The sequence below is a fragment of the Pristiophorus japonicus genome, chromosome 6 (assembly GCF_044704955.1).
Source record: "Pristiophorus japonicus isolate sPriJap1 chromosome 6, sPriJap1.hap1, whole genome shotgun sequence".
NCBI classification, from domain to species: Eukaryota; Metazoa; Chordata; class Chondrichthyes; family Pristiophoridae; genus Pristiophorus; species Pristiophorus japonicus.
In genome coordinates this window covers 177846948-177874606 of record NC_091982.1, presented here as the reverse complement: position 1 = coordinate 177874606, position 27659 = coordinate 177846948, and the positions used below count along the sequence as shown (strand labels likewise).

The 27659-nt window shown below is 44.8% G+C and overlaps 1 protein-coding gene across 1 annotated transcript in view; it reads left to right on the top strand.

Annotated features, from left to right (window-relative positions):
* The window catches only part of mccc1 (methylcrotonyl-CoA carboxylase subunit), a 74069-nt gene extending 47136 nt beyond the window's left edge, over window positions 1-26933 (top strand). The window contains exons 18-19 of the mRNA XM_070883436.1: window positions 7911-7982; window positions 25028-26933. Of these exons, the coding sequence (XP_070739537.1) occupies window positions 7911-7982; window positions 25028-25144 (189 nt within the window). The 3' untranslated portion in view covers window positions 25145-26933. The remainder of the gene's footprint in view (window positions 1-7910; window positions 7983-25027) is intronic.
* Window positions 26934-27659: the final 726 nt, after the last annotated feature.

Sequence of the window (27659 nt, the reverse complement as noted above, 5' to 3'; positions counted from 1 at the left end):
TGGGTGCAGACATCATCAACTGCACACAGGGCACCCCTCATAACCCAGGAGTCTTTGTGAACCTCAAGGACTTTCACTCCCTTAATGTCTGCACCCTTAGGAAGATCATCATGCATGTGTGCGCCAAATTCCCTGGCAGCTGCCAGTCTTTAGTCCTTTGCCAGTCCACCCTCCCTCAGCTCTTTGCTCCTCCTAACAGACTTTCCAGCTGGCTGCTTGGAGGCAAGAGCTATCCACATAGACATGGCTCATGACACCCTTGAGGAGGCCAAGTACCGAGGCTCAGAAAAGCTACAATGAATGCCATATTTCCACCAGACGTGTCATAGAGCAGACCATATGCATGCTCAAAATACGCTTCAGATGCCTTGACCGATTGGGAGGAGCCCTTCAGTACCCACCAGCCAGGGTCTCCAGAATCGTTATGGTCTGCTGTGCCCTGTACAGCACAGCGCAGCAGCGAGGATTAGTGCTGCCTGAGGAGCAAGGCACTGAGCGCCCAACCTCTTCAGAGGAGCAGAAGAAGGAGGAGCAGCGGCTGGAGGAACCTGTGCGCCAGATCCCACCAGCACCCGAGCACATTGCTGCCTGGGAGGCCGGGCATAGCCTCCTCATGTCCAGATTTACTTAACTTTACGGAGTACACTCAAATGGCTGCCACATGCTGCGCCAAGTCGGTGCCACCCCACAGCAACACCATAAAGGATCCCTACAATAACCATTCCTGTCACATTGACCACCATTGTTGGCGGTACCGTTATGTCTCACCATTCACTGCAACACACTAAGCCACTTCCAAAGGTTTCCACAAATGTGTCCAAGATGGGAAAGTGGTGAAAATACAGATTTTAATGGTTGACAATACATTAATGGAAACTTGCCATTATTATTGACTAAAACACCCAAGTGGCTACACTTGTGAATCTACTTGTGTATCATCTTTCTCTTCTGCATGCTTCTACGAGGTGCTACCACTGTGGCTGCAGCAGAGGTAGAGGCAGCCTGCTCACCTCCCTGCTGCAGTTACTTAGACACTTTTGGCAGACATCCTCTGGGCGTTCGAGCCAACGAGGACCCCGGAAAGTCTGCTCCTCCTGCAACTGTGCAGGGGCAGACTCGGCCATTGCGATCTGAGAAGCCATCTGGGGTTCTGACTGAGGGGTTGGCAATGGGGGAGAAGTGTGAGCGCTTTGAGAAGAGCCCACACTTTCCTCTCCCCTCTCATGGGTCACCCGCACTTCTCTGCTAGCAAGGAGCTGGCGAGCATCTTGTCGCATATCAGTGAGGCCATGAGGACCCACGTCTACACTGAGGAGGTCTGTGGCCTCTACAATCTGTGCTCCATAGATAGCCATCTATTCTCCATCGAGACCATGTGCTCCCGTGAGTAGTGCATTTGGTGCTCCATGCAGATGGTCATCCTATCCACGGAAGAGCATACAACACGGTGGTGCTCATGTTGGAGATGGACTCCTCCATTCTCTGAACATTTGCAGACATCGTGCTCGCAAAACCTGTCGGACTCTCCTGCACTTCTTCCTGCACCTCCAGGATGACCCCCGAGGCTCAGCATCTGCATGCAGCTGAGTAGAGCTGGGAGCGTCATGCACCCTCTGGCGAGGAGTCGCCACTGCTGTCCCTGTCTCCACCATCTTTGCTTGCTCATTTGTGACTGACCCGGTGACAACACTACTCTACCTTGCACGGGACCCACCGAGATCTGCGTCTCTGCACTGGTGCTGGGTGCGCTTGTGTCTGGTGATGCTGCACCCTCAGTAGTTGGAGGCTCTGAGAAACCGTCTTGTTCTTCCTCCTGGACAGTGTGGAGGGTTGGGGGCCTCTTGATGGACCCATGGGAGAGTAAAGAGATGAGTTAGATATGCCATTTGAAGAATGGGTATAGATACCATTATGCACATGATGACCATTCAGGGCTGACATCGGTCCCCATATGAGTGACTAGTGTATGCCATGTAGTTGTATGATATGTAATTCTGTCACCAGGTTGCTGAGATGTCCTCCTCTATCCATCTCCCACCTCTAGCTGCTCGGCCACTCCCGATACTTCCAGAGCAGCCTCCTCTGCTGTTGTGAGGGTGGTAAATAATGAAGGCCCACCTCCAGTTCAGTCCCTCTTATTTTGCACTCTCTTCTCCTGCAAGGAAGGAAAGAAGAGAAGGTTGAGTGAGGGTGATGGAATGAGTGTAAGGAATGGATGGGTTACTCTTTAGAGGGAGGCTACGATGGATTGGGGTGGCAATGCCAAGTGGCCTCTTTGCGTGTTGTTAGCTGATATGATTTCATTCGGATGATGCTGTGGGAGGGGTGGCTAGTAAGATGGGGATGTGATAATGTAGATAGAGGGGGATGGGTGAATGTGCAAGGTATGTTGGTGTGAGTGAGGATGTGCAGGAGTAGGGTTGGAAAGGCAGAGTGATGGGGATATGATGAGAGGCACAGCAGGATGAAGGTGTGTAGCTTTGTACTCATCTTTCCTGATAATGGAAATGATTCCGATCCCTGCTGTTGACCTCTCTGCAAATTGGAGCTCGGCTCTTTTTATCTCATGAGGAGGACTCTTCCGCCCACTGGAAGGGTAGAGGACCTCCCTGTGTGCTCTGATTCCTTCCACAAGCATCTGGAGAGAGTAATTGGAGAGGCTGGGTGCAGCCCTCTGCCTCTGTGCAACCATCTTTCCAACTGTTTGGGGCAATGAAAACCTCCAGTGCACTGGACACTGCTAGATGAACCTTCAAATGCAATGCGGCAATGACTCCTTTAAATATCCTAACTGAAAACGCGTCATGGATGACCTCATCAGACCCGCACCATTTAATAGGGCCGGGTAATGCGCAGGGTGGGCTTAATAGGCCCCATTATCGCAAAGTCCATTTCTGCAACGGGGTGGAAGCAACAAAGGGGTCAAGACCAGATACGTTGACCGCTCACGCCAATACAGAAAATTCCAGCCAATGTGTGCATGTTTAAATCGTGCGAGCTGCATAATTATCTTTAAAATAAAAATGAATACAGGATTAGAAAAGGAACATCTAGTCATTTGCTGCCTCGTGATAGAGCTAAATTGATACTCCATTTTACAGCACATAGAATCATAGAATGGTTACAGCACGGAAGAAGGGCATTTGACCCATCGAGCCCATGCCGGCTCTCTGCAAGAGCACTTTAGCTAATCCCACTCTCCTGCCCTTTTCCCGTAGCCCTGCAAATATTTTTCCTTCAGTTACTTAACCAACTCCCTTTTGAAAGTCACGATTGAGTCTGCCTGCACCACCCTTTCAGGCAGCGCATTCCAGATCCGAACCACTCGCTACGTAAAAAAGTTTTTCCTCCGGTCACCTTTGGTTATCTTGCCAATCACCTTAAATCTATGTCCTCTGGTTATCGACCCTTCTGTCAATGGGAACAGTTTCTCTCGCTACTCTGTCCAGACCCCTCATGATTTTGAACACCTCTATCAAATCTCTTTTTAATCTTCTCTGCTCTAAGGAGAACAACCCCAGCTTCTCCAGTCTATCCATGTAACTAAAGCCCCTCATCCCTGGAATCATTCTCATAAATCTTTTCTGCACCCTCTCTAAGGCCTTCACATCCTTCCTAAAGTACGATGCCCAGAATTGGACACACAACTCCAGTTGAGGCTGAACCTGTGTTTTATACAGGTTCTTCATAATTTACACATGTTTGTACTCTGTGCCTCTATTCATGAAGCCCAGGATCCTGTATGCTTTTTTTAACTGCTTTCTCAACCTGCCTTGCCAACTTTAATGATTTATGAACATATACCCCTAGCTCTCTGTTCACGAACCACCTTTGGGATTGTACCCTTTAATTTATATTTGCTCTCCTCATTTTACCAAAATGTATCACTTCACACTTCTCTGTTAAATTTCATCTGCTACGTGTCTGCCCATTCCATCAGCCTGTCTATGTCCCTTTGAAGACTATCGCTATCCTCACTGTTCACTGTACTTCCAAGTTTTGTGTCATCTGCAAATTTTTAAATTGTGCCCTGTAGAGCCACATCCAAGTCATTAATATATATCAAGAAAAGCAACGTTCCGAGAACCGACCCCTGGGGAGCACCATTGTATACCTTCCTCCAGTCCGAAAAACAACCGTTCACCACTCCTGTCACTTAGCCAATTTTGTATTCATGCTGCCACTGTCCTTTTTATTCCATGAACTTCAACTTTGCTGGCAAGCCTATTATGTGGCACTTTGTCGAACACCTTTTGGAAATCCATATACACCATGTCAACTGCATTATCCTCATCAACCCTCTCTGTTACCTCATCAAAAAACTCGATCAAGTTGGTTAAACACGATTTGCCTTTAACAAATCTGTGCTGGCTTTTCTTAATTAATCCACACTTGTCCAAGTGACAATTTTTCTAAAAGGTTCCCCACAAACTGACTGGCCTATAGTTGCTAGGTTTATCTTTACACCCTTTTTTGAACAGGAGTGTAACATTTGCAATTCTCCAGTCCTCTGGCATTATCCCCATTTCTAAGGAAGATTAGAAGATAGCCCTGCAATTTCTTCCTTCACTTCCCCCAGCATTCTAGGATGCATCCCATCTGGTCCTGGTGATTTATCTATTTTAAGTGCAGCCAGCCTTTTTAGTACCTGCTCTTCATCAATTTTTATCCCTTCTAGTACCTCCTCCTTCACTAAGTCTATGGCAGCATCTTCCTTGGTGAAGACAGATGCAAAGTACTCATTTAGTACCTCAGCCCTACCCTCTGCCTCCATGCGTAGGTCTCCTTTTCGGTCCCTAATCGGCCCCACCCCTCCTCTGACTACCTATTTACTATTTACATGCCTATAGAAGAATTTTGCATTTCCTTTTCAGTTAGCTGCCATTATATTCTCATACCCTCTCTTTGCCCCTCTTATTTTCTCTTTCACTTCTCTGAACTTTCTATATTTAGCCTGATTCTCAGATGTATTCTTGATCTGACATCTGTCATACGTGCTCTTTTTCTGCTTCACCTTGCTCTTTCTTTCGTCATCCAGGGATCTCTGACATAGAAACATAGAAAATAGGTGCAGGAGTAGGCCATTCGGCCCTTCTAGCCTGCACTGCCATTCAATGAGTTCATGGCTGAACATGCAACTTCAGTACCCCATTCCTGCTTTCCCACCATACCCCTTGATTCTCCTAGTAGTAAGGACTTCATCTAACTCACTTTTGAATATATTTAGTGAATTGGCCTCAACAACTTTCTGTGGTAGAGAATTCCACAGGTTCACCACTCTCTGGGTGAAGAAATTCCTCCTCATCTCGATCCTAAATGGCTTCCCCCTTATCCTTAGACTGTGTCCCCTGGTTCTGGACTTCCCCAACATTGGGAACATTCTTCCTGCATCTAACCTGTCTAACCCCGTCAGAATTTTAAACGTTTCTATGAGGTCCCCTCTCATTCTTCTGAACTCCAGTGAATACAAGCCCAGTTGATCCAGTCTTTCTTGATAGGTCAGTCCCGCCATCCCGGGAATCAGTCTGGTGAACCTTCGCTGCACTCCCTCAATAGCAAGCATTTGCACCTCCCCTTTTCCTAATCTGTCACCATTCAGATAATAGTCTGTCTCTCTGTTTTTACCACCAAAGTAGATAACCTCACATTTATCCACATTATACTTCATCTGCCATGCATTTGCCCACTCACCTAACCTATCCAAGTCGCTCTGCAGCCTCATAGCATCCTCCTCGCAGCTCACACTGCCACCCAACTTAGTGTCATCCGCAAATTTGGAGATACTACATTTAATCCCCTCGTCTAAATCATTAATGTACAGTGTAAACAGCTGGGGCCCCAGCACAGAACCTTGCGGTACCCCACTAGTCACTGCCTGCCATTCTGAAAAGTCCCCATTTACTCCTACTCTTTGCTTCCTGTCTGACAACCAGTTCTCAATCCATGTTAGCATACTACCCCCAATCCCATGTGCTTTAACTTTGCACATTAATCTCTTGTGTGGGACTTTGTCGAAAGCCTTCTGAAAGTCCAAATATACCACATCAACTGGTTCTCCCTTGTCCACTCTACTGGAAACATCCTCAAAAAATTCCAGAAGATTTGTCAAACATGATTTCCCTTTCACAAATCCATGCTGACTTGGACCTATCATATTACCTCTTTCCAAATGCACTGCTATGACATCCTTAATAATTGATTCCATCATTTTACCCACTACCGATGTCAGGCTGACCGGTCTATAATTCCCTGTTTTCTCTCTCCCTCCTTTTTTTAAAAAGTGGGGTTACATTGGCTACCCTCCACTCGATAGGAACTGATCCAGAGTCAATGGAATGTTGGAAAATGACTGTCAATGCATCTGCTATTTCCAAGGCCACCTCCTTAACTACTCTGGGATGTAGTTGTCCTACCTTTCCTTCGAGTGGGACTGTACCCGAACTCTTTCCTTTTTCAAGGCAGCCCATTGTTCCATTACAATTTTGCCTGCCAATCTTTAATTCCAATTTACCCAGGCCAGATCCATTCTCATCCCACTGAAATAATGAACTTTACTTTTTAAAAATATATTTTCCAGTTTTGAATCAGTAAAAGAATAATATAAAGTTATGTTAAATCAGGTTTATTTTATAATTTTAGTAAGTACTGTGGATTACAATTTAAAAAAAACTAACAATACCAATGCAGTGTTACTATTTTATAAAATTCTAGCATTTGTCATGGTGAATAAACAATTTTATAAGAACAGATGTGTTATGTCAATAAATATTAGCAGTTACAGTAACTTAGCAGCATTGGTGATGGCCTCGGGACCTACACACGTGAAGAAAGGGGGGTTTGGAATCTGGTGGTATTGGGATCTGACAGTCGAGCAATATTTTGAAGGAGGCTCTCAGGCTCTAGGAGGGCTGAAAGGGTGGTCTGAGAAACATTAGAGGGAATTTCTAGGGGCACTGGAGAGGGACATCTCGGGACCTGGGAGTATCAGGGAGCACAGGAAATGCAGTCTAGGGATTTGTGGGCTCTGAGAGGGAATCCTAGGATCTGAGAGTTGGGGGCAGTCTGGGAATCGGGGCCCTGGGTTTAAGCAGCAGATACCAGAATGGTGGATTGAATGCATTTCACACAGCTACCGTTCTGCAAGAAAGAAACTTGGGAGTAGGTTAAGGATCATTCCATCCTGTTTACCTTGATTCCTGACCATCTCTCAAACTGATTCCAATTGATAGCCCATTTCAAGGAGCACTCATCACATATTTACTAAGCATAACTTTCTGAGCTGAATTGCAACATACAATGTGATGGCTGCTATGCCGGATCCCACTCACGCGCCCCCTCCCCCCCCCCCCAAAAAAAAGCTAATTCCAGTCTTTAAAGAATGCATAATGAAGAAGAAAGATTACCAAGGTCGTCTTCATGCTTCAGTGCACACTCTTCACAAGCCATGATTCCACCCTTCAGAGTTATAGTGGTCTTCCAGGGGGGAGAGGGAAGTTAATATTAAGTGATTAGTTTCAGTTTAACTTTAGATCAAAACAAACTGCTACAATGTCTCAGGTGCTGTAGCTTTATACAGAACAAGAGTAGGAGATCATGCTCGCCACTATCTGTCTACAATACTATGATAATATTTTCACATGTATGCTTACAATGTCTGAAGTCAGATTACATTAGATGTTACGATCCTAGTAACCCTTTATGTTGCGAGAAGATCTGGGAATGAATCATGATTTTAGAGTGCAGTATAAAGGCTTCAGAAAGACAATCAGCGAATACATTAAAATGGAAGCGGGAATGGCATAATTTAACTTGATACTGAATATAGTTCTGCTGTTGCATTCTGTGCTGTTGATGCAGATGATTCTGGCTACTTTTGAGAGTTGTAATAAATTGCTATCCGTATTTTCAAGGTGTTTGTTAAGGAAGGTGACCACGTGCAGGCTGGAGATTCATTAATGGTAATGATAGCCATGAAAATGGAGGTGAGCAAACATATTCTCTTCTAAAACAAAACCTATTTTCTCAAGAATGTTTCACTTTATTTTGCCTTTGCAATTTTAATCCTAAAAGTTTGAGTTATTCCTTAACTATTAAAGGAAGTATTTACGTCACAAATACCATAAAATGTTGCATTGCAAGTAAACATTATCTACCCTTTCACACTGAAAGAGGGGACTCATCTCCCATCAACATCCTGGGTTCTGTGCCCATGCAGCTATGACAGGAATTCAAGCATTGTCACCACAGAGATGTACTGCAGATGGTGGAAATGCATAGCGAACAGCAAAAAGATAGGTTAACATTTTGGATAGTAATTCTTCATCAGTTTTCAATACTTCGAATGTTGCTTTTCATTTTTAATTCTATGTTAACTTCTCATTAACCAACCATCGATCATATCTAGCCAGTTAACAGTTAATTGAAGGACACTGTTATATATCATGTTCACTGGAATCGTTTTTAACTGATCTCTTCCAGTAACAGGACATTAGGAATGCTAAGAGAGAGCATGAGAAATTCTTGGCCAGTAAAATTAAGGAAAACCCTAAGATGTTCTATAAATATATTAAGAGTATAGGATAACTAAAGAAAGGGTAGGGCCTATTAGAGACCATGAGGGTAATCTTTGTGTGGAGGCGGAAGATTTTAGGAGGGTTTTTAACGAATACTTTGCATCCGTTTTCACAAAGGAAAGAGGCAATGCAGATACTGCTATCGAGGAGGAGTGTGATATTCTGGATGAAATAAATATAATGAGAAAGGAAGTATTAAGGGGTTTAGCAGCTTTGAAAGTAGATAAGTCCCCAGGCCCGGATGAAATGCATCCCAGGCTGTTGAGCGAAGTAAAAGAGGAAATAGCAGAGGCCTTGACCATCATTTTCCAGTCCTCTTTGGATCTGAACATGGTGCCGGAGGATTGGAAGACTGCTAATGTAGTACCCTTGTTTAAGAAGGAAGAAAGGGATAGGCTGAGCAATTACAGGCCTGTCAGCCAAACCTCAGTGGTGGTAAAATGATTGGAAAAAATCCTGAAAGACAGGATAAATCTGCATTTGGAAAAGCAAGGATTAATTAGGGACAGTCAGCACGGATTTGTTAAGGGAAGATCGTGTCTGACTAACCTGATTGAATTTTTTGAGGAGGTAACCAAGAGGGTCGATGAGGGTAGTGCATACGATGTAGTGTATATGGACTTTAGCAAAGCTTTTGATAAGGTCCCACATGGTAGACTGGTCATGAAGGTTAAAGCCCATGGGATACAGGACAAAGTGTCAAGTTGGATCCAAAATTGGTTTGGAGGAAGGAAGTAAAGGGTAATGATGGATGTTTTTGTGACTGGAAGGATGTTCCAGTGGGGTTCCGCAGGCTCAGTACTGGGTCCATTGCTTTTTGTTATACATATCAACGATGTAGATTTGAATATAGGGAGTATGATTAAGAAGTTTGCAGACGACACTAAAATTGGCTGTGTGGTTGATAATGAAGAGGAAAATTATGGGCTGCAGGAGGATATCAATCTACTGGTCAGGTGGGCAGAGCAGTGGCAAATAGAATTTAATACAGAGACGTGTGAGGTGATGCACCTTGGGAGGGCTAATAAGGAAAGGGTATACACATTAAGTGGTAGGCCACTTAATAGTGTAGATGAACAAAGGGACCTTGGAGTGCTTGTCCACAGATTCCTGAAAGTAGCAGGCCAGGTGGATAAGGTGGTTAAGAAGGCATACGGAATGCTTGCCTTTATTGGCCCAGGGATAGAATAGAAGAGAAGGAAGGTTATGCTTAAATTGTTTAATATTTTGGTTAGGCCCAGTTGGAGTATTGCGTGCAGTTCTGGTTGCCATCTTATAGGAAGGACATGATTGTACTAGAGAGGATGCAGAGGAGATTTACGAGGATGCTGTCTGGAATGGAGAATCTTAGTTATGAGGACAGATTGGATAGGCTAGGTTTGTTCTCATTGGAACGGAGGAGGTTGAGAGGAGACCTCATTGAAGTGTACAAAATATTGAGGGGCCTGGGCATAGTGAATAGTAAGGATCTATTTCCATTGGTGGACAATAATCAAGGGAATAATGGAGGCATGTGAAAAAGGAGCGGCAGTAATCATGGGGGATTTTAACCTATATATCGATTGGTCAAATCAAATCGCACGGGGTAGCCTTGAGGAGGAATTCATAGAATGCATACGGGATTGTTTCTTAGAACAGTATGTTACAGAACCTACAAGGGAGCAAGCTATCTTCGATCTGGTCCAGTGTAATGAGACAGGAATAATAAACGATCTCCTAGTAAAAGATCCTCTCAGAATGAGTGATCACAGTATGGTTGAATTTATAATACAGATTGAGGGTGAGGAAGTAGTGTCTCAAACGAGCGTTCTAATCTTAAACAAAGGGGACTACAGTGGGATGAGGGCAGAGTTGGCTAAAGTAGACTGGAAACACAGACTAAACGGTGGCACAATTGAGGAATAGTGGAGGACTTTGAAGGAGCTCTTTCATAGTGCTCAACAAAAATATATTCCAGTGAAAAAGAAGGGTGGTAAGAGAAGGGATAACTAGCCGTGGATAACCAAGGAAATAAAGGAGAGTATCAAATTAAAAACCAATGCGTATAAGGTGGCCAAGGTTAGTGGGAAACTAGAAGATTGGGAAAATTTTAAACAACAGCAAAGAATGACTAAGAAAGCAATAAAGAAAGGAAAGATAGATTACGAAAGTAAACTTGCGCAAAACATAAAAACAGATAGTAAAAGCTTTTACTGATATATAAAATGGAAAAGAGTGACTAAAGTAAATGTTGGTCCCTTAGAAGATGAGAAGAGGGATTTAATAATGGGAAATGTGGAAATAGCTGAGATCTTAAACAATTATTTTGCTTCGGTCTTCACAGTGGAAGACACAAAAACTATGCCAAAAATTGCTGGTCACGGGAATATGGGAAGGAGGACCTTGAGATAATCACTATCACAAGGGGGGTAGTGCTGGACAGGCTAATGGGACTCAAGGTAGACAAGTCCCCTGGTCCTGACGAAATGCATCCCAGGGTATTAATAGAGATGGCGGAAGTTATAGCAGATGCATTCGTTATAATCTACCAAAATTCTCTGGACTCTCGGGAGGTACCAGCGGATTGGAAAGCAGCTAATGTAACTCCTCTGTTTAAAAAAGGGGTCAGACAAAAGGCAGGTAACTATAGGCCGGTTAGTTTAACATCTGTAGTGGGGAAAATGCTTGAAGCTATCATTAAGGAAGAAATAGTGGGACATCTAGATAGGAATAGTGCAATCAAGCAGACGCAACATGGATTCATGAAGGGGAAATCATGTTAGAAACATGGAAAATAGGTGCAGGAGTAGGCCATTCAGCCCTTCTAGCCTGCACCGCCATTCAATGAGTTCATGGCTGAACATGAAACTTCAGTACCCCCTTCCTGCTTTCTCGCCATACCCCTTGATCCCCCAAGTAGTAAGGACTTCATCTAACTCCCTTTTGAATATATTTAGTGAATTGGCCTCAACTACTTTCTGTGGTAGAGAATTCCACAGGTTCACCACTCTCTGGGTGAAGAAGTTTCTCCTTATCTCGGTCCTAAATGGCTTACCCCTTATCCTTAGACTGTGACCCCTGGTTCTGGACTTCCCCAACATTGGGAACATTCTTCCTGCATCTAACCTGTCTGAACCCGTCAGAATTTTAAACGTTTCTATGAGGTCCCCTCTCATTCTTCTGAACTCCAGTGAATACAAGCCCAGTTGATTCAGTCTTTCTTGATAGGTCAGTCCCACCATCCCGGGCATCAGTCTGGTGAATCTTCGCTGCACTCCCTCAATAGCAAGAATGTCCTTCCTCAAGTTAGGAGACCAAAACTGTACACAATACTCCAGGTGTGGCCTCACCAAGGCCCTGTACAACTGTAGCAACACCTCCCTGCCCCTGTACTCAAATCCCCTCGCTATGAAGGCCAACATGCCATTTGCTTTCTTAACCGCCTGCTGTACCTGCATGCCAACCTTTAATGACTGATGTACCATGACACCCAGGTCTCGTTGCACCTCCCCTTTTCCTAATCTGTCTCTCTGTTTTTACCACCAAAGTGGATAACCTCACATTTATCCACATTATACTTCATCTGCCATGCATTTGCCCACTCACCTAATCTATCCAAGTCACTCTGCAGCCTCATAGCATCCTCCTCGCAGCTCACACTGCCACCCAACTTAGTGTCATCCGCAAATTTGGAGATACTACATTTAATCCCCTCGTCTAAATCATTAATGTACAATGTAAACAGCTGGGGCCCCAGCACAGAACCTTGCGGTACCCCACTAGTCACTGCCTGCCATTCTGAAAACTACCCATTTACTCCTACTCTTTGCTTCCTGTCTGACAACCAGTTCTCAATCCACGTCAGCACACTACCCCCAATTCCATGTGCTTTAACTTTGCACATTAATCTCTTGTGTGGGACCTTGTCGAAAGCCTTCTGAATGTCCAAATATACCACATCAACTGGTTCTCCTTTGTCCACTTTACTGGAAACATCCTCAAAAAATTCCAGAAGATTTGTCAAGCATGAGTTCCCTTTCACAAATCCATGCTGACTTGGACCTATCATGTCACCATTTTCCAAATGCGCTGCTATGACATCCTTAATAATTGATTCCATCATTTTACCCACTACTGAGGTCAGGCTGACCAGTCGATAATTCCCTGTTTTCTCTCTCCCTCCTTTTTTAAAAAATGGGGTTACATTGGCTACCCTCCACTCGATAGGAACTGATCCAGAGTCAATGGAATGTTGGAAAATGACTGTCAATGCATCTGCTATTTCCAAGGCCACCTCCTTAAGTACTCTGGGATGCAGTCCATCAGGCCCTGGGGATTTATCGGCCTTCAATCCCATCAATTTCCCCAACACAATTTCCCGACTAATAAAGATTTCCCTCAGTTCCTCCTCCTTACTAGACCCTCTGACCCCTTTTATATCCGGAAGGTTGTTTGTGTCCTCCTTAGTGAATACCGAACCAAAGTACTTGTTCAATTGGTCTGCCATTTCTTTGTTCCCCGTTATGTCTTCCCCTGATTCTGACTGTCTTTACTAACCTTTTTCTCTTTACATACCTATAGAAACTTTTGCAATCCGCCTTAATGTTCCCTGCAAGCTTCTTCTCGTACTCCATTTTCCCTGCCCTAATCAAACCCTTTGTCCTCCTCTGCTGAGTTCTAAATTTCTCCCAGTCCCCGGGTTCGCTGCTATTTCTGGCCAATTTGTATGCCACTTCCTTGGCTTTAATACTATCCCTGATTTCCCTTGATAGCCACGGTTGAGCCACCTTCCCTTTTTTATTTTTACGCCAGACAGGAATGTACAATTGTTGTAGTTCATCCATGCGGTCTCTAAATGTCTGCCATTGCCCATCCACAGTCAACCCCTTAAGTATCATTCGCCAATCTATCCTAGCCAATTCACGCCTCATACCTTCAAAGTTACCCTTCTTTAAGTTCTGGACCATGGTCTCTGAATTAACTGTTTCATTCTCCATCCTAATGCAGAATTCCACCATATTATGGTCACTCTTCCCCAAGGGGCCCCGCACAATGAGATTGCTAATTAATGCTCTCTCATTACACAACACCCAGTCTAAGATGGCCTCCCCCCTAGTTGGTTCCTCGACATATTGGTCTAGAAAACCATCCCTTATGCACTCCAGGAAATCCTCCTCCACCATATTGCTTCCAGTTTGGCTAGCCCAATCTATGTGCATATTAAAGTCACCCATTATAACTGCTGCACCTTTATTGCATGCACCCCTAATTTCCTGTTTGATGCCCTCCCCAACATCACTACTACTGTTTGGAGGTCTGTACACAACTCCCACCAAAGTTTTTTGCCCTTTGGTGTTCTGCAGCTCTACCCATATAGATTCCACATCATCCAAGCTAATGTCTTTCCTAACTAATGCATTAATCTCCTCTTTAACCAGCAATGCTACCCTACCTCCTTTTCCTTTTTATTCTATCCTTCCTGAATGTTGAATACCCCTGGATGTTGAGTTCCCAGCCCTGATCATCCTGGAGCCACGTCTCCAGATTCCCAATCACATCATATTTGTTAACATCTATTTGCACAGTTATTTCATCCACCTTATTGCGGATACTCCTTGCATTAAGACACAAAGCCTTCAGGCTTGTTTTTTTAACACCCTTTGTCCTTTTAGAATTTTGCTGGATTTTTTGCTGGAATTTTGATGTTTAACTAATTTACTGGAATTCCTTGAGGATATAACGAGCATGGTGGATAGAGGTGTACCAATGGATGTGGTGTATTTAGATTTCCAAAAGGCATTCGATAAGGTGCCACACAAAACGTTACCGCAGAAGATAAAGGGGAGTACGCGGATTCAGAGGAAATGTATTAGCATGGATCGAGAATTGGCTGGCTAACAGAAAGCAGAGAGTCGGGATAAATGGGTCATTTTTCGGGTTGGAAATCGGTGGTTAGTGGTGTGCCATAGGGATCAGTGCTGGGACCACAACTGTTTACAATATACATAGATGACCTGGAAGAGGGGACAGAGTGTAGTGTAACAAAATTTGCAGATGACACAAAGATTAGTGGGAAAGTGGGTTGTGTAGAGGACACAGAGAGGCTGCAAAGAGATTTAGATAGGTTAAGCGAATGGGCTACGGTTTGGCAGATGGAATACAATGTCGGAAAATGTGAGTTCATCCACCTTGGGAAAAAAAAACATTAAAAGGGAATATTATTTGAATGGGGAGAAATTACAACATGCTGTGGTGCAGAGGGACCTGGGGGTCCTTGTGCATGAATCCCAAAAAGTTAGTTTGCAGGTGCAGCAGGTAATCAGGAAGGCAAATGGAATGTTGGCCTTCATTGCGAGAGGGATGGAGTACAAAAGCAGGGAGGTCCTGCTGCAACTGATTAGGTATTAGTGAGGCCGCACCTGGAGTACCACGTGCAGTTCTTGTCACCTTACTTAAGGAAGGATATACTAGCCTTGGAGGGGGTACAGAGACGATTCACTAGGCTGATTCCGGAGATGAGAGGCGGTTACCTTATGATGATAGATTGAGTAGACTGGGTCTTTACTCGTTGGAGTTCAGAAGGATGAGGGGTGATCTTATAGAAACATTTAAAATAATGAAAGGGATAGACAAGATAGAGGCAGAGAGGTTGTTTCCACTGGTCGAGGAGACTAGAACTAGGGGGCACAGCCTCAAAATAAGGGGGAGCCAATTTAAAACCGAGTTGAGAAGGAATTTCTTCTCCCAGAGGGTTGTGAATCTGTGGAATTCTCTGCCCAAGGAAGCAGCTGAGGCTCGCTCATTGAATGTATTCAAATCACAGATAGATAGATTTTTAACCAATAAGGGAATTAAGGGTTATGGGGAGCGGGCGGTAAGTGGAGCTGAGTCCACGGCCAGATCAGCCATGATCTTTTTGAATGGCGGAGCAGGCTCGAGGGGCTAGATGGCCTACTCCTGTTCCTAATTCTTATGTTCTTATGAAGGGTCTATTACGAGGGGGCGGAGTTTTAAGGTGGTTGATGGAAGGTTTTGAGGGGAGGCTTCTTTACGCAGAGGGTTGTGGGGATCTGGAACTCGTTGCCTGGAAGAGTGGTGGATGCAGAAACCCTCCACTTTTAAGAGATGGTTGGATGGGCATTTAAAAGTGCAGTAACCTGTAGGGTTACGGACCTAGAGCTGGTAATTGGGCTAAGACTGGATGACCTTTTGTTGGACGGAACAGATATAATAAGTTCTGCAGGGAATAGAATATGGCCAGGGTGATCTCCTGGACTAGTTTTGATCGCCTAGATGGGTCGGAGCGGAATTTTCCCAGATTTATTTCTCCCTAAATTGGCCTGGGTTTTTATCTGGTTTTTACCTCTCCCAGAAGATCACATGGCTCCGGTTGGAGTAGAGTGTAGAATGTTTTAGTATAAGGGGTGTCGCAGTTGTGTGAGGCGGATTGGTTGGGCTGGGTGCTCGTTGCCTTTCTGTCATTGTTCATAGGTTTATATGTAACCTTTAGGGCTGCTGACCAAGTACCGTGCAGCTCTTTGTCGGCCGGCGCGAACACGATGGGCCAAAATGGCCTCCTTCTGCGGTGTAAATTTCTATGTTTCTCACAGCGTTATTTGGGGAGGGGTAGCACTGTATATTTTCTACCCCATTCTGAACCTAGAGGTTTTTTTAAACTATATCCTTGCTTATACTAGCAAAGGGAATTGCTAAGCCACTGAAATCCAGAATATTTTCCTATAGAAACTTTAGGTCCAATTTTTAACAACCACTTTTTTCAGCGCACTTACCTTGCACGTTGGAAAAGGGGCCCCATCCTGCCCGCTCTGCCGACTCTCCGGTGTCCCAGCGTAGCAAAGCTTGTGAAGTGGGGGGCGGAGCAACAGGCCAGTGCAGAAAGCACTGCCGGCAGCTACGCACATGCACAGTGAAGTCTGGGCGCATGCTCCTGCCCTCCTGGCGTGTCCTGCGGGATGTGAGCAGGACCCGATGCTCGCAGCCTCTATCCCCGGCCAAAGGGACGCCCGATCTTGCCGCACCCTATCCCCGACCAAGTGGCCTCCCGCACTGGCCGGCCGGTCCGCTGAGTTCCCGGGCCGAGGTAGGACTTCAGTTTTATTTTTTATTTATTGGTGGGTTGATGGGTGTGCTTGAGAGTTTTGATTTTGGGGGCGGCAGGGGGGAAGAAAAGAGTTTTCTTGGGGAGGGGGGGGGACTTTAAAAAAAAAAAAACTTGATTCTGGCATAAAGATAGGACTTCTATTTTTTATTATTGATTGCTTATTACTTTTTGTGGTTTGTTTAGTGCTTTAAGTCTTGGTGCAAGTCCTCAGCTTCCTTCTATTTTTTATTTGTTATTGAATGCTTATTTTTCTGCTTTGTGGGTCTTGGTGCTTTAAATGTACTAACCCTGCGCCGATTTCTTAACTGCCCGCAAGGTTTTTCAGAGCTGGCCACATACGCTGACCTAAGTCAAATTGGAGTAAGTTTTAACTGGCCAAAGTGGCATAAATGGCCAAAACTGGCGTAAATGTCTGAACGCCCCTTTTGGGGAAAAAAAAACTGAACTTAAAAAACATCGTACCTAACTGACTTACTCTGGAGAAAATTTTAGGGGGGAAATGGCATTTTTTAAACTTACGCCAGAAAAAACAACTTACTCCAAAATAATTGATGCAAGTCATGGCCAAAATTGGGCCCATAGAAACATGGAAAATAGATGCAGGAGCAGGCCATTCGGCCCTTCGAGCCTGCACCACCATTCAATATGATCATGGCTGATCATGCAACTTCAGTACCTCACTCCCACCTTCTCTCCATACCCCCTGATCCACTTAGCCGTAAGGGCCACATCTAACTCCCTCTTGAGTCCAGTTCGTTGATCGATTCAACAACTTTCTGTGGTAGAGAATTCCACAGGTTCAACACTCTCTGGGTGAAAAAGTTTCTCTTCATCTCGGTCCTATATGACTTAACCCTTATCCTTAGACTGTGACCCCTGGTTCTGGACTTCCCCCAACATCAGGAACATTCTTCCTGCATCTAACCCACCATAATTTTATATGTTTCTGTGAGATCCCTTCTCATTCTTCTAAATTCCAGTGAGTATAAGCCTAGCCGATCCAGTCTTTCTTCATATGTCAGCCCTGCCATCCCGAGAATTAGTCTGGTGAACCTTCGCTGCACTCCCTCAATAGCAAGCACGTCCTTCCTCCGATTAGGAGACCAAAACTGCACACAATACTCAAGGTGTGGTTTCACCAAGGCCCTGTACAACTTCAGTAAGACCTCTCTGCTCCTATACTCAAATCGTCTCACTATGGAGGCCAGCATAGCATTTGCTTTTTTTACTGCCAGCTGTACCTGCATGCCTACCTTCAGTGACTGATGTACCATGACACCCAGGTCTCGTTGCATTTTTCCATTTACTAATCTGTCACTATTTAGATAATCTTTGATGTGTATCTGCAAAGCATGCACTCCCATGTTCCGCCACCAGGGAGCTCATCCCCTGAAGTCCAAAGGGATCCCAGCATCCCTGGGAGCACTGTATATAAGCCGGCCCCGAAGGCCTGTTCCTCACTCTTGAGTGTCTTATTAAAGACTGAGGTTACTGTTACTTTAACCTCCCTGTGTGCAGCCTCATTTGTGTTAGGAACACAATAACTGGCAATGAGAATACGAATCCAACGCAAAGATGCAGCAAACTGTGGGCATCCTGGAGAAGTTCTCGGAGGGTGAGGACTGGGAAGCCTATGTCGAATGGCTAGACCAGTACTTTATAGCCAACGAGCTGGACGGAGAAGGAAGCGCTGCAAAAAGGAGAGCGGTCCTTCTCACAGTCTGCAGGGCACCGACCTGCAGCCTCATGAAGAATCTTCTGGCTCTGGTAAAACCCACAGATAAGTCGTATGAGGAGCTGTGTACACTGGTTCGGGAGCATCTTAACCCGAGGGAGAGTGTGCTGATGGCGAGGTATCAGTTCGACACATGCTAGCGATCTGAAGGTCAAGAAGTGGCAAGCTACGTCACCGAGCTAAGGCGACTTGCAGGACAATATGAGTTTGATGGCTACCTGGAGCAAATGCTCAGACTTTTGGCCACGAGACCATCCTACGACTACTTTTGACTGTAGAGACACCGGCCCTCAGTAAGGCCATTGCGATTGCACAGGCGTTTATGTCCACCAGTGATGACATCAAACAAATCTCTCAGCACACAAGTGCTAGCAATGCTCATAAATTAATTGTAACTGCGTTTGCGAGCAGAAATGTACAGGGCAGAACCCACGAGTCTGCAACTGCCAGCAGGCCTCGGGTGACCCAGATGACTGAGTCCCCAACAAAGGATGAATGCAAGGCAGTTCACACCTTGTTGGAGTTGTGGAGGCTTCCATTCAGCTTATTCATGCCGCTTCAAAGGATATGTTTGCAAGAGCTGTGGAACAATGGGGCATCTCCAATGAGCTTGCAAACAAGCTGCAAGCTCTGCAAAACCTGCTAACCAGAGGAAGATCGGTCCATGGTGGATCAAAGCAATTTCGAGCCTCAGAGAGAGGAGGCAGATGCTGAAGTACACGGAGTGCACACATTTTCGACAAAATGTCCACCTATAATGCTAAACGTAAAATTGAATGGCTTACCCGTAGTCATGGAACTGGACACTGGCGCTAGCCAATCCATCATGAGTAAAAAGATGTTTGAGAGACTGTGGTGCAACAAGGCATTCAGACCAGCCCTGAGCCCCATCCACACGAAACTGAGAACGTACACCAAAGAGTTTATCACTGTCCTGGGCAGCGCCTTGGTCAAGGTCACCTACGAGGGCACAGTGCATGAACTGCCACTCTGGATTGTCCCGGGCGATGGCCCCACATTGCTTGGAAGGAGCTGGCTGGGCAAAATCCGCTGGAACTGGGATGACATCCGAGCGCTATCACATGTCGATGAGGCCTCATGTACCCAGGTTCTGAACAAATTTCCTTCCCTTTTTGAGCCAGGCATTGGAAACTTTTCTGGGGCGAAGGTGCGGATCCACTTGGTCCCAGAGGCACGACCCATTCACCACAAGGCGCGAGCGGTACCTCACATAATGAGGGAGAGAGTGGAAATCGAGCTGGACAGGCTGCAACGCGAGGGCATCATCTCCCCAGTGGAATTCAGCGAGTGGGCCAGCCCGATTGTTCCAGTACTCAAGTGATGGCACGGTCAGGATTTGCGGCGATTATAAAGTAACTATTAATCGTTTCTCAGGACCAATACCCACTACCTAAGGCAGACGACCTATTTGCGACGCTGGCAGGAGGCAAGACGTTCACCAAGCTCGACCTGACTTCGGCCTACATGACACAGGAGCTGGAGGAGTCTTCAAAGGCCTCACCTGCATCAACACGCACAAGGGACTGTTCACCTACATCAGATGCCTGTTTGGAATTCGGTCAGCTGCAGCGATCTTCCAGAGAAACATGGAGAGCTTACTCAAGTCGGTAGTCCACACGGTAGTATTTCAGGACGACATATTGGTCATGGGTCGGGACACCGCCGAGCACCTACAAAACCTGGAGGAGGTCCTCCAGCAACTGGATTGCGTAGGGCTGCGGCTGAAGAGGTCGAAATGCGTCTTCATGGCAACAGAAGTGGAGATTTTGGGGAGAAGGATCGTGGCGGACGGCATTCGGCCCACAGACGCCAAGACAGAGGCTATCAGGAACGTGCCCAGGCCACAGAACGTCACGGAGCTGCGGTCGTTCCTGGGACTCCTCAACTATTTTGGTAACTTCCTACTGGGATTAAGCACCCTTTTTGGAGCCCCGACATGTGTTATTGCGCAAAGGTGAGAACTGGGTATGGGGGAAAAAAACAAGTAATTGCTTTTGAGAAAGCCAGAAACATTTTATGCTCTAACAAGCTGCTTGTATTGTATAACCCGTGTAAAAGACTTGTGCTAGCATGTGACGCATCGTCGTACGGAGTCGGGTATGTATTACACAAGCTAACGTTGCGGGGAAGTTGCAACCTGTCACCTATGCTTCCAGGAGCTTGTCTAAGGCCGAGAGAGCCTACAGCATGATTGAGAAAGAGGCATTAGCGTGTGTGTTCGGGGTAAAGAAAATGCATCAGTACCTGTTTGGCCTCAAATTTGAGCTGGAAACCGATTACAAGCCCCTCGCATCCCTGTTCGCTGAAAACAAGGGGATAAATACTAATGCCTCAGCCCGCATACAAAGGTGGGCACTCGCGCTATCAGCGTGTAACTATACCATCCGCCACAGGCCAGGCACTGAGAACTGTGCAGATGCTCTGTCGGCTATTATTGCCCACCACGGGGGTGGAAATGGCGCAGCCTGCAAACTTGTTGATAGTGGCGCAGCCCGCAGACTTGTTGATGGTCATGGAAGCGTTTGAAAATGATAAATCACCTGTCACGGCCTGCCAGATTAGGACTTGGACCAGCCAAGATCCTCTGCTGTCACTAATAAAAAAACTGTGTACTGCATGGGAGCTGGGCCAGCATCCCCATTGAAATGCAAGAGCCAATCAAGCCGTTCCAGTGGCGAAAGGACGAGCTGTCCTTTCAGGCAGACTGCCTGTTGTGGGGTAACCGCGTAGAGCTACCCAAAAAGGGCAGGGAGACGTTCATCTCTGATCTCCAAAGCACACTCCCGGGTATAGTAATGATGAAAGCGATAGCCAGATCCCACGTGTGGTGGCCCAGTATCGACTCTGACTCAGAGTCCTGTGTACGGCAATGCAGCGTATGTGCTCAGTTGAGCAACGTGCCCAAAGAGGCACCACTAAGTTTGTGGTCCTGGCCCTCCAGACCATAGTCGAGGATCCATGTCGACTATGCAGGCCCGTTTCTTGGTAAAGTGTCCCTGGTGGTGGTGGATGCTTTTTCAAAATGGATTGAATGTGAAATAATGTCGGGAAGCACCGCCACCGCCACCATTGAAAGTCTGAGGGCCATGTTTGCCACCCACGGCCTGCTTGACATACTGGTCAGTGACAATGGGCCATGTTTCACCAGCGCCGAATTTAAAGAATTCATGACCCGCAATGGAATCAAACATGTCACCTCGGCCCCGTTTAAACCAGCCTCCAATGGGCAGGCAGAGCGGGCAGTACAATCAATCAAACAGAGCCTTAAACGAGTCACCGAAGGCTCACTCCATCCCGTCTGTCCAGAGTGCTGCTCAGCTACCGCACGAGACCCCACTCGCTCACAGGGGTGCCCCCGGCTGAGCTACTCATGAAAAGGACACTTAAAACCAGACTCTCGCTGGTTCACCCCAACCTGCATGATCAGGTAGAGAGCAGGTGGCAGCAATAAAATGTAAACGATGGTCGCGCCACTGTGTCACGGGAAATTGATCTGGATGACCCTGTGTATGTGCTAAACTATGGACATGGTCCTAAGTGGATCGTGGGCACGGTGATAGCTAAAGAAAGGAATAGGGTGTTTGTAGTCAAACTAGACAGTGGACAAATTTGCAGAACGCACCTGGACCAAACGAGGCTGCAGTTCACAGACTGCCCTGAACAACCCACAGCAGACACCATCTTTTTCAAGCCCACAACACACACCCAAAGGATCAACGACACCACACCGGACCCGAAATTGAACCCATCACGCCCAACAGCCCAGCAAGGCCAGGCTCACCTAGCAGCCCTGCAGTGCCAACAACACGCCAGCCCAGCGAGGGCACAGCCAACACACCAGAACAGACATTTGTATCGAAGCGGTCCACCAGGGAAAGAAAGGCTCCCGACCACCTCACCTTGTAAATAGTTTTCACTTTGACTTTGGGGGGGCGGCGTGATGTTGTGTATCTGCAAAGCATGCAGGGAGCTCATCCCCTGAAGTCCCAAGGGATCCCAGCATCCATAAGCCGGCCCCTAAGGCCTGTTCCTCACTCTGGAGTGTCTTATTAAAGACTGAGGTCACTGTTACTTTAACCTCCCTGTGTGCAGTCTCATCTGTGTTAGGAACACAATAATCTGCCTTCCTGTTTTTGCCACCACAGTGGATCACCTCACATTTATCCACATTATACTGCATCTGCCATGCATTTGCCCATTCACCTAACCTAACCAAGTCCAAACAATAGCCAAAACTGTTTGTATTGAAAGTGGTATCTTGGTCAACAAGAGCAACCTGAGGATTTGATTTCATATCTGAACCTGTTTGGAGATGGAGTAATGTTGAAAGGTCTCTAACTGAAGCATTAGCCTATTTTTTTTGTTGTAATGCAACTTTTGTACATTTCCAACATTTTCTATATGTTTATATTATTAATCTGGGTCAATGAGATCCAGTTTAGGATTTAATTTCATTGCTGAGTCAATTTTGAACGGAGTGACTGCTGCCAATGAGCGGCAGCTGCACAGAAGCATATTGATCTCGAACCGGTAGATTTTTTGCATTTTTTCAAGGAGCCTGCTCCCGCCTGACTTTTAAAAAATTTTAACAAGCCCATTCCTGTGACGAACCTGAAGCGCGCATGCGTCGAACACTTCTGGTTCATTGACAGCAGTCACAGTGTATTCCACATTGGGTATGGATGGAATCCTGCCAGTATAAACCTGTAAGCAAACTCCATGCAGAATCTTGTTCTCTGTCCAGACAAAATATTACCTCCAAATCTTTGTGCACAAACTGTTTTTACCTTTCAGCATGCTGAAATGTATTATTATAAGTCTGGAGGTGATTAATGGAACTATAACTCCCAGTATGAATAGCCGGGACTCTTAACAATCAGAGCTCAATGAGGCAGATCAGGAAAAAAATAACTTGCATTTCTGTAGAACTTTCATGTTCTCAGGATATCCCAAAGGACTTCACATCCAATGAAGTGCTTTTGAAGTGTAGTCACTGTTGTAATGTAAGGAAATGCGGCAGCCAATTTGTGCATAGCAAGATGGGAGATAAATATTAGCCAGGAGAATTCCCTTGCTCTTATTCAAATAGTGCCATAGGATCTCTTACATACACTTGAGAGAGCAAACAGGGCCTCAGTTTAATGTTTAATCTAAAAGAAGGCACCTCGATAGTGCAGTGTTGTCTCAGTACTGTACTGAAGCGTCAGCCTAGATTATATGCTTCAGTCTCTGGAGTGGAACTTGAACCCACGACCTTCTGACTCGGGCGAGAATGCTGTTACTGAGCTGAAGCTGCCACTTAAGAGAACCGTTATTAATGGATCTTTTTCAAAAGAAAGCTGAAACGAAAAGATGGGCACCCCTTTGAAAGAACATTTTGATTGGCCATTTTCTTCCTTTCCATTTGTGATGACTTTTTGTTTAGGGAGTGAATGTTAATGACATATGAGAGATACAGGGAGGTGTTTTTGAGCATGCATGTGTAAGAGCTAAATCAGCATACACATAGTTTAATCATGAGATCATTGAAGCATCTTGGGTTAATGACAGCATCTAGTTGCATCACACCTGTGGGTTTAGTAAATTCTCCAAGCCACTCCCCGACTAATGTCAGCACAGCTTTCTGTTTAAACAAACGTTCCAAAAAAATCAACAGAAGCAAAACAAAATGAAATTTATAATATAATGGTAACTAGCATATACAGAATATTTCACCACTATGCAACGCTCTGTTTAAACAGTAGCAATTCATCTTTCTAATACATATTGCTGGCCAGATTGTTAATTACCTTTTTGGAGGAGTGTCATTTACAAAACTTAAAACACCCACTATGTTAAATATTTTTGACTGTCTATGGTATGATAAATAATACAGCAAGTGAAAATGACTGCATATGGGAAGAAAATAGGTGGCATATGAAATAGATATGGATTAATTTGAGATCGATCTAGAGCTCTTAGTGGACTTGGCAATTAACATGCCCAATCACTGCAGAACAGCAATTAAAGCAAATAGAATGCTAAATTATATAACAAAAACAGTAGAGTACAGGTCAGAAGTAGTCATTCTCAACCAGTGTATAGGCAGTAGTCAGATCACTCCTTGATTGCTGTATCCAATTCTAGTCACCAAGGCACAAAGGAGACATGCAAGTGCTGGAAGGAGTTCAGCGAAGAGCCACAAGGCTGATCACTGGGAAAGATGGGAGATATTTGGACTTTATATTCTTGAAAGGAGTTGACTGAGAGATGAAATGCAGAGGTATACAAGATAGTAAAGTGTATGGAAATGATAAATCCGCAATGCTACTTCAGGCCAAATTGCAAGAGTAGGACAAGTGGTCACAGGTTCAAATAATAGATGTCAAATTTAGGGCTGGTGCCAGAAAGTCATTATTGACACAAGATGTGATGGATTTCCAAATAGAGTCGTGGAGGCAAAAATCCTGGAATCATTTTTAACAAAATCTCAAGTACAATGGGGGAGTGTATGATCTATCTGGATGGATGCACTCCGATGGGGTGAATGGCCTTCCTCATTCATATTGTGAACTTTAGAGAATGCCAAAATCTGAGTTGTTTCCATTTCTTTTGCAGCATACGATAAAAGCTCCAAAGGCTGGCGTAATTGAGAAAGTTCTGTACAAAGAGGGTTCCCAAGCTAACCGACATGCTGCGCTGGTAACATTTGTGGAGGAAGAAAATTCACAATGAATTCAACTCGATTTATTTTAGTCAAATGTACACAAAGACTGAGATTTAACAATACCTTATTTTTCTTGTGACTATTGAACGAAGTTAGGTGCTCTTATTCCATATAAACTATTTGTACCACTTACGAAAAAGAAGCATTATGTCTACACTTGGATCAGTCTTTTATAATACTGAAAGTGCAGCAATAAATAGTATTTGTGTGCAGAACAGAAATTGAGCAATTAATTTTGATCATAAAATTACTTGCTTTAGTGAATTAATGTGCTTCATGCCCTCCAGACAGAATCTCCAATACCTGTGAAAAATTGTTTCATTTAATTTAATGTGACCGCTACCTAAAATCCTGGAGGGAAGGATATTTATGTAGATTTCATCCATTTTATTGAATAGTTGTTGACGCATTCCATTATAAGATTTCTGTCTTTTGCCCTACAAGGATCTTGGTAATTTTTTATATTGAAATGTTACTATTAACATAGAAAATAGGTGCAGGAGTAGGCCATTCGGCCCTTCAAGCCTGCACTGCCATTCAATAAGATCATGGCTGATCATTCCCTCAGTATCCCTTTCCTGCTTTCTCTCCATACCCCTTGATCCCCTTAGCCGTAAGGGCCATATCTAACTCCCTCTTGAATATATCCAATGAACTGGCATCAATAACTCTCTGCGGCAAGGAATACCACAGGTTAACAACTCTGAGTGAAGACGTTTCGCCTCATCTCAGTCCTAAATGGCCTACCCCTTATCCTATGTCCCCTGGTTCTGGATTTCCCCAACATCGGGAACATTCTTCCCGCATCTAACCTGTCCAGTCCCGTCAGAATCATATACGTTTCTATGAGATCCCCTCTCATCCTTCTAAACTCCAGTGAATAAAGGCCCAGTTGATCCAATCTCTCCTCATATGACAGTCCAGCCATCCCTGGAATCAGTCTAGTGAACCTTTGCTGCACTCCCTCAATAGCAAGAACGTCCTTCCTCAGATTTAATTTAATTTAATTTAAAATCTCTCGCTGCAGCCTTGGGCGAGAGGGCAGGGGGGTATAATGCAGGGGGATGTTGCCTCCCGCATACCACTTCATCTTGAGACAATGGGGTAATTTTCAAATTCACTGCATAGGTAGTAAACTGCTGTGGCGAACCTCCGGCCCATTATAGAAACTGCCTGATTTTTATTTCCATTAATTTAGCGCTGAAGCGGTAAAGGCATAAATTACCCCCAATGAGTCATGTTATCATTGAGTTTTGATGCTCTTATTCGATAGAAGCTAATTGCACCACTTACTCAAAGGATGTTTTTATGTCATTAGCTCATCCTACAGTGGAGATTGGATGATTAGCCTGATGTGGCTTTTCTGTGAGCTATTCAGACTCATTGTGTAGAGGTAGTCCTACAGTACAGAAGGACATAATTTCTGTCGAACATTCATCAGGGAGGGTGGAGTAGCTCATTTGATTGACAGCCCTACAGGCCAAACCCCAGATAGAGAGAGGGTCAGGGGTCAGGCTGCTGGTTTTCTTCGCAACCAAGAATTAAAGAGGCAAACACAACAGTCTGGAGAGGCAAGCTGGTAAATGGATATAACACTAGAGGACTCTTGGAAGAATAAGATCAAGTAGTCACAGAGAAAAAATATTTATTCAAAGTGTGTGTTCTAGTCAGCTAACAGGAACAAGTGGTCTATGTTGTTTTACATGTTGTGGCCAGTATTACAGAATATATTTAAAAAATCAAGATTTACTATTTTCACCCACATGTAATATTTAAAATAAAGCCAGCTTCGTGATTTTTTTTTTTCCATTGACCTTGTCTCACTAAAATATTAATGGTCTACTTTTTTGGAAAACAAGTGCACATGGAGGCACATGGAAGATGAGAGTTGCTGGTGCATTGAATACAAGACTTTATTTTTATGGCCACATATGACTAGATATTGAACAGTAAAAGTGTAATCCTGATTGTAGGGGATACAGGATCTGCATGCAGAAAAGATGGTAATACCTGTACTAAATCTGAGAGAATATCAAGAGCAAACCCAACATTTGTAACAACTTGCCATAGCACTTCTGCAAACATTGTTCCTGTCCAGTAATCTAGTGGCATAACAATTACAATGTGTAGAGCTATTTATGGTTATTGTTTAAATCTCTAGTGTATAGTCTCTTGGTGTCTGTGAAATAACTTTGAGTCTTCATTGTTTATATCTTTATACAAATATGAAACAGCTTAAAAAAAATCAGATGTTGTGCCTCAACTTATGTGGTAATCTCAAGTGGTACCCAAGCAGCTGAAGGAGTGAACAGAAGGAAAGATTACTTCACATGGAAGAAAAATGACCATTGAGAGATAAGAACATAAGAAATAGGAACAGGAGTAGGCCATATGGCCCCTCGAGCCTGCTCCGCCATTCAATAAGATCATGGCTGATCTGATCATGGACTCAGCTCCACTTCCCCGTCCGCTCCCCATAACCCTTTATCGCTCAAGAATCTGTCTATTTCTGGCTTAAATTTA